Source organism: Diadema setosum, chromosome 1, assembly GCF_964275005.1.
Source record: "Diadema setosum chromosome 1, eeDiaSeto1, whole genome shotgun sequence".
Classification (NCBI taxonomy): Eukaryota; Metazoa; Echinodermata; class Echinoidea; order Diadematoida; family Diadematidae; genus Diadema; species Diadema setosum.
In genome coordinates this window covers 17108331-17116151 of record NC_092685.1, presented here as the reverse complement: position 1 = coordinate 17116151, position 7821 = coordinate 17108331, and the positions used below count along the sequence as shown (strand labels likewise).

The 7821-nt window shown below is 40.4% G+C and overlaps 1 protein-coding gene across 1 annotated transcript; it reads left to right on the top strand.

The window, feature by feature from the left end:
• Positions 1-868: 868 nt before the first annotated feature.
• LOC140227701 (fatty acid-binding protein-like) lies at positions 869-1291 on the top strand. The gene has a single exon (XM_072308115.1). The coding sequence runs from the start codon at positions 869-871 to the stop codon at positions 1289-1291; it is 423 nt and encodes a 140-aa protein (XP_072164216.1).
• The last annotated feature ends 6530 nt before the right edge of the window (positions 1292-7821 follow it).

The window sequence follows — 7821 nt, the reverse complement described above, 5'->3', positions numbered from 1 at the left end:
GAAAATCCTCTCGGATAATGGATCAGACTTTATCATTAATGTCAGAAATCCACCCTACTTTGTAATTTGAATGCATACCTTTGGCAGACAAAGGTCACTATGAAAAGTTAGGATATTGTTTTCCCCTCCTACGGGTATATTATCATACAAATTATTGCCAGTGCCAATTTTGATATGAACTGCCGTCGTGCCTTACCCAGATGTTCATCTTTTGGCTGCACTTAAACACAGCATATTTTCAACCAGCATCCGCGAGAAGAGATGCTCTCTATCACGATGACGTAGACGAAACTGCCAACTTGCCGACCAATCAGGAGTTGAGAGTTGGCATCATAGGCCGAATGCGCCAAATTCACTGCAGACCCCCCGCGAGGCTGGCATTCACGATGTGTTTTGTCGTCTGCTCACTATATAAACCACGGTGTGCATCTTGCGACCATCAGCAGCCAGCCAGCTAATCCTCCGCCCCAGACGAAGTCATATCAAATTCTCTCCCTCGCCAGCACGGTTGTGAGACAAGACGAGCACCGGCGCGGAGGCATCATCCACGAATTATGCCAGCCATTTGGCGGGAGTCGCCCGAGCTCCACTCGTGAAAAATTCCGCGGCAAATCCTCCGTAATCCTGAATCGAAACTTCTTAGACAGACTTAACATCATTCCGTCTGGTCCCAATCTGGCGCCATTTCGTCAACAAGAATATCTGAAACAGAATACTTCATTTCCGGCACATTTTGATCACCCACATTGAAAGATTAACAGTACTTGTTCAATTTGAACTTGAAGTTAACAGAAGCTGGTCACTTTAAGCCTTACATTTTCACCTTTTTCGTAAACTACAGCAGTAGTACTCCAAAAAGCAAAAAACCATGTCGCAACTCGTGGGCAAGTGGAAATTAGTTCGCAGTGATAACTTCGAAGAGTACTTGAAGAAGATGGGTGTGAACGCACCTATGCGTAAATTAGCCATCCATATGTACCCCACGTGCGAAATCACGCGAAATGGTGACCAGTTTGCCATTAAGATGAATGTTCCTGTCATAACAATCCACGAGCAGCAGTTCACACTGGGGACAGCCTTCGAAGACCTGCTCCCGAGCGGAGAGAAGCAGATGACCGTGGCAACTCTGGAGAGCGAAGACAAGCTGAAACTTATCCAGGAGGAGGAGTCGGACGAGCCCCACATCGTCGTGCGCGAAGTCGTGGGCGAAGAGATGGTGATGACGTGCAGTAAGGGATCCGTGTCGTGCACCAGGGTTTTCAAGAGGCTTAAAGACGGTGAGGAGGACTAGGCGAATTAGCATGAAGGAAGATCACCACGGGCAGCTACCACCAAGGCTAAGTGTAACGTCAGCTGCATACCCCTACAAACCATGTTACGATAGCTTAGATAATATAACCTTCTCAATATTCTCAAAGTACCAGATACACTTGGTAATAGGCTCACTGCTGTCCGATGCACCTGCATGAGAAGTCTATATGAATGTCTCTCATAATATTGGCAGTGTCAATTGCGATTAATGATGGCGTATGTTCTGAAGATAATCAATCTGTTGTTGATTTGTGTGGCAATTGTGACAAAGTGTTGTTTTAGAAGGTGTACGTGCCTGGTAAATCGAACATTACGTGATCTGTAGGCCTAGTTTGTATAACCTAACAAACAATTTACAATAAGTACTCTGATGAGTATATTTTGGCCGGATGCATTAGATATTTACTCGTACAAACTATTATCTTCATTCATGTTGTAACAGCAGCTGCCATCATATTGTGTGTACTCTGATCTTATCTAAGTCTGTATATTAGTACAAGGACATGTGCTTATGAAGATAAATGCAACTTGACCAAAATCATGCCATTTTGTGCTAAATTGTAAATAAGATTCATTTGTTAAAAAGTACACATAACGGATTTCTTACGAGCATTGATTGGATAAAATATGACAAACCGATCATTCTTAAAGTCCTTTTAATTGTCTGTATTTACTTTTTTAGTTGTATGATAACCACAATAATGTCTAATGTTCTCTTCTACTAAAAGTCATTTCCCACTACAGACGATGTTCACGTATGTTTAGATATGTGAACTATGTTACCTTGTGTAGGGGTATAAATAACAAAGCGCAATATATATTCTTTTCTTCCTGTTAACTGTAATAGCGCATTCGAGCGCATTATTCCAAGCGACAGCCAGGCTTGTAAAACATAGAGGCAATTTAGTCACGAAGTGTTGTCAGTTGTGAACATACAGCATGTATGAAAACGTGTTGGTTTTTTTTTTTTTCAGCGAAATGTTTGATTAAAAATCAATTATTTTAAGAGTGTCATATACATCTTTCGTTTTCCTGATATAATCTGATGATTATCAGATACTTTTCAAACGCTGCAATGTTCATATTGATATCATGATGTAACTAAAGTTTATGTTGAATGTATAATGGTGAAATTGTTAGTGTCAATGTTACATTGTCTTGATAGCAAGAACGATGTAAACGTCACGGAAGGAGATATATCACAGCAAAGGATATGCATCGCTTGATAACTGTACAAGTGTAATTTGCTCGTAAGTCATCATTAACGTACCATTTCACCATGAGAGGAGTTAAAGTTGTTATTGTACTTTGATGCAAATGACTGTGATTTCATCTTTACAAAAACTTTCGGTGTACTTGTATTTGAGCAAACACAATGCTTTGAGCAACCGCATATTTCTCGGCATGAAATTTCTTTCTTTGTTGTGACTGATCAAATCATTTTTATCAATTCTTGCCAGATTCACGAGGTTGCTCCCGTGGACCATTGATTTGGGGTGTGCAGCAGGGCAAAAGTAATATTGATGGCACCGAAAGAGCGGGGTAGATGCGGGTGATCGCAATCTCAGCTGCACAATAGTTATCGCTGAGTTTTGATAAAGTAGAGAGAGAGAGAGAGAGAGAGAGAAAGAGAAGGAGAGAGAGAGGGATCAATATGCGGCCGCATCACGGTTAAGGTCGCTCGTATCTGTTCGCAACGCGAGCTTGGGGAGTTGTTGTGGTTAGCGAATTGGAATTGGGGTGGGGTGAGTGGAGGAAGCGTTAATAGTACATGTACATGAATGTCAAGCATGAGTTGGGGTGATTACTCATGGCGCGTTCCAACTTAAGCTCTCAGCAGTGATGTAAGTCCAGGCATAGTACTGTAAGGTTCCCAATATCACCCCGGCTGAAATCAGTTTCATAATCCCCCTCCAAAAATAATAAATAAATAAAATGCCACTCCTACTGCCACGGCATGGAATTTTCTGATTTATGGGATTTTGGGAAAAAGCGCATGGGGTTGACATCACATGTGAATAAGGTAGATGGATTCTTGAAAAGACTCTTGTGGCCGTCAGACAATTAGATAAGATTCTCATCTTGCTGTAAAATTAGGGTAAAGACTGTAAGTGAATTAGCATTCTCGGCCTCTCACTTCCGAAAATGGATATGTATGAGTGTATGTGTAGAGCTACAATTTAACTGAATGTAATATTGTGGCATTCGCTCACTTTACATAAATTTTAAGTACTCTGGAGAAGGATCTCTTCATACCCAAGGTTGTAGAACAGTACCATAAAGTCCTTGTTTTTTTTTTTCTAATATCAATTGATTAAGTCTTTCGACCATCTAAAAGTTATATCTTATCAGTTTGCATCAAATGATATTGTTTATTTCATTGGTAGATTTGTTAATTTGATGTCTATTTGCTGTATTTTGTTCACGATTTTACCATATAAAAAAAAATTGTGTTGATTGTCGCAATATTATGGACACTGATACAAACAAGTCCAACAAACCATTGGAAATCAAACATCGCAGCCTCCGAATGACCCTCTCTCCTCCTTCCTTCCTCTGTCCCATCTTTACCCAGAGACCCTGGAGACAATTCAAATCGATATCTAGGTCTCCTAAGGGGAGTTGGCGGGAGAAATACCGCACAATCATCTCTCCACGTTTGGCAACCGCTCTCTCCATGACTAACGAATTCTGGTGCACTCTGTTGTCAGGATTTTGGCCGATTTTCAAATGTATGTTGCTAATTACACCGAATCTGTCCCTGGCTTTCATTTGACTGAATGGCGGAAACAAGATTATTCACTTTTGATTTTGTCTGTAACAAAGATATCGCGGACTTATGTTGAGTTTCCTGTCCCAGTTACGATCAAAGTTTAAATTGATGTCGACATTATTAGTGAATATATGTTTCCTTTGTCAGCCCTGTTAATTATATATGCCCGTAGCTTGTCAGTAATTACACTACGCTCACAGGGACTTTCAAGCACGGTCCATTCAAAATTAGATCGTGCGATTTGACTTAGATAATCTTGCCCAGACTGGAGAATAGACGTTCCAATAGATGAAAATGGATCGATCAACAAACCTGTAGCAATGATGTTATTGCATGCAGAATGTTTTACTTGGTGAAAGGATGTTTTAAGAGATTGAAACCCTCAATGCGCATAAGACAGATAATGTTCCCACTGGCCAAAAGAGTTTTCAAAAGGTATTAAAGAGTGACGGACATATTCTAAGAATGCGGACTGCCCGTAGCTCAGCAAACACAGCACGCTTCTCTGCAGATGCGGATGTCATCTTTAGGCTGTGATTCTTTTAAGGTATCAAAACATCTATTCTCATTAGAACGGGAACCCATGATACTTTGAGCCTGCCACGACTTCTCAAAACATTCGCCGCCAACGGCAATCCAATGGGATGTAAAATACACCCCTCGCTCGCTGTTTTATCTCACCGGCGGTGCATGCAGCCTTTTATTAGTGGCTACGCGATTCATACCATACTCCTTAATGTAAATAATTCGACAGAAATGAAACCAATTTTCGGTCATTACCAATACTCACTAGAAAAAACAAATTTCATAGAGGAAATGGATTCATTTGTGGGGACATTTTGTTTCATTTCCCGCTGACGACTGGCATGAAAATTAAACGAGCTGACTCTGAACTGAGCCATCTTTTTAAACCACGCGGAAAGAAGAATTGTTCAAAAATTGCAGTACGAAACCAAGTGAATTGACTATGTAAGATTTAAGGTCCACGCCACTCCAGACAGTAAAGATGTGTGTGGTGCGGAAATTATTGAATCTTCTGCAACCTTGGTCTAAACAAAACAATGCTAATTTCACCTGTCTTTTTCTCCAGCAACTTAGATTAAACAAACGGTGGTAAAGCACATGGTGCTCTCATCATTTTTCATATTCTCCTGTCAAAATCGCTTTAAAGAGAGGTGGGGCATGGAGCAGGCGGGATATTATAGGAACACGAATCGAATCTAATGAGTGTAGGATACTTGATTACAAACCTAGGGCGCAAAAAAAAAAGTGTTTATATCATCGCACATTTTCCATTACTGTTGAGTATTATGAGGTGATTTAACGACTTGTGTAAACCACAACCAGTATGTTACCATCTACTCAAGATAAGAATCGACCGAAAATCAAGTATGTCTCTGTTAGTGGAAGCCGAAAGCAAGCTTACATTGCCATTTTGAAAAGAAAGACAAAAGTGTTGATTTTTTTTTTCGGTCACCAGTTTCGAAGTACTTTATTGACAAGTGTATGTGTCATTGTTGTATAAGGCGAATGTTTCGAACAGTGATTCACTAAAGAGATGTGTTGAATCCTCGTAAGGGATTATCAAATTTTGTGTCTACGTGTGTCGCGTTCTTGTTCAAGGAGAGATGTGTGTAAGATCGATTGTTTGGGTGTGAGCATGTTTGTCCGAATGGGCACGTTTTGTGTGCAGCGAACAATCACAGCGCGTCATTGAGTTATCGATTATCACCTTTACCTTTGAGAAAATTTATCAACTCTGTTTTCAACGGAAAAAACTATATTGTGAGAGGATGTCACAGTATAAAAGGATATACAATGTTTTTCGCGTTGCGTTTGTACATGACAGGGACCGCTGAACGGGGGGAGGGGGAACTTGGCTGCAGTCCCCCCCCCCCCCCATACACACACACACACACATAGCTAAAAAAAAAAAAGGGGGGAAGACCAATGACTTTCGAGGATTCCGCCAAGATTCTTTTTGTCGAATGGGGGGGGGGGGTGTGAAGGAACTATTGACCCCCCCCCACACACACACAAATACACACACACACACACACACACACACACACACACTACAAAACTTGCACAAAACCCTGCATGAAAATGTGCAATCTCTCCTTTCTAAAGATTGGAGGCACGGGGCCAGAGTCAATGATTATCATGCGGTCACCATAACTGACTATAGACTAGAAAAACTTCTCGCCATCGCACACAAAGTTGAAGGAATATGATTAAGAATGTGAGTATACGTGCGTTTAACTTTCGGTCTTAATGGAGATCTGTTATGATCTTATCATCCTGATAATGATTTAGTGTAGAGAAGAATGAATATGTGTGTGCGCATGTGCGCATGTGTGTGTGTGTGTGTGTGTGTGCGTGTGTGTGTGGGTGTGTGCGTGTGTGTGCGTGTGTGTGTGTGTGTGTAAAGAGAGAGAGGTTCAGAAGTTCAAACACATATCTAGTACAGTATAATGTATCTCGGTTCCTTGGTATTTTCCTTATTCCTCATCTATACCGCGCTCTTTATCGTTCTGTCTTTCTGTAAAAACGTCTGTTGAGAATGAGAAGGGCGTTAAGTGGTCTTGAACACTACGGGTTTTGTGGTAACTTAACACCCTTAACATTCTCAACAGACGCCTTGTTCTTTCATGTCAGTTCAACTCAAATTAATTTTTTTAATGTGTTAAACGGCTACGATTAGAACGATCAGGTCAGTTCGCAGTTCAGTTCGCATAAAGGTGTTTCGGGAATCGAAATGTCGATGTAACACCTTCATGCTGCTTAGCAAAAGCCTACACCAGACAGAATCTTCGTCAGACGTGAATGCACACTATTTGCACACTAAAGTCTTGTATGAATGCCACTGACTCGCCTTGGCCTTCGTTATTACGCTGATTGACTCTTTTTTTTTTTTTTTGTCGTTGTTTCTGGCAAAGATATCGTGAGAAGTCATTCGCTATATCACCTCGTTCTTCTTGTTGTTGTTTTTTCAATATTCGTTTCAGAGTGTTCAGGCGATGAACGTTTTTGTTTTTGTTTTTGTTTGTTGTTGTTGTTTTTTTAATTTTTTTTTTTTTTGCTGCGTAATTAGCCTTCAGCCGAGAGTTTACTCACATCCAGTAAATTGATGAGGACAGCGAAAGTAGGCTGCAGTTGACTTAAAGTTCTCTCACCTTCCCGTGATCCCATCAGTCTCTTTGGAAGTTCATCCCGCAGGTCAACACGCTGTTCGGCAAGCCTTGACGATCTAATTATCAATGGATGTCATCCAACGGTCAGTTTAAGCATAATTCTAGGGATAGATCTCAAAAGACCGTCCCCCTCCCCCCCATCAACGCCTAATTTGCCTGTGAACGATGAGTCAATCGAGTCCATACTCCATGCCTTGAAGTTAGCAGTTGCGTTCCAGTAACGTTTGATAAAGATGTATTTATATGTATATATACAAACAAACAAACAAACACACACACACGCACACATACACACACATGTATATATATATATATTTGTTTGTGTGTATATATATATATAATACATATGTATATATATATATATATATATATATATATACATACGTACATACATACATACATACATATTTTATACAAACAACATTTCCAAATATCATCACAGTATATTACTAGTGATGCTGATGCGGTCTCTCTTTAAGACGATTTATGAAGTCACGCTGGGAAAAAGGAGAAGGTACTAACCGTTATTTTCCACTCTTTTTC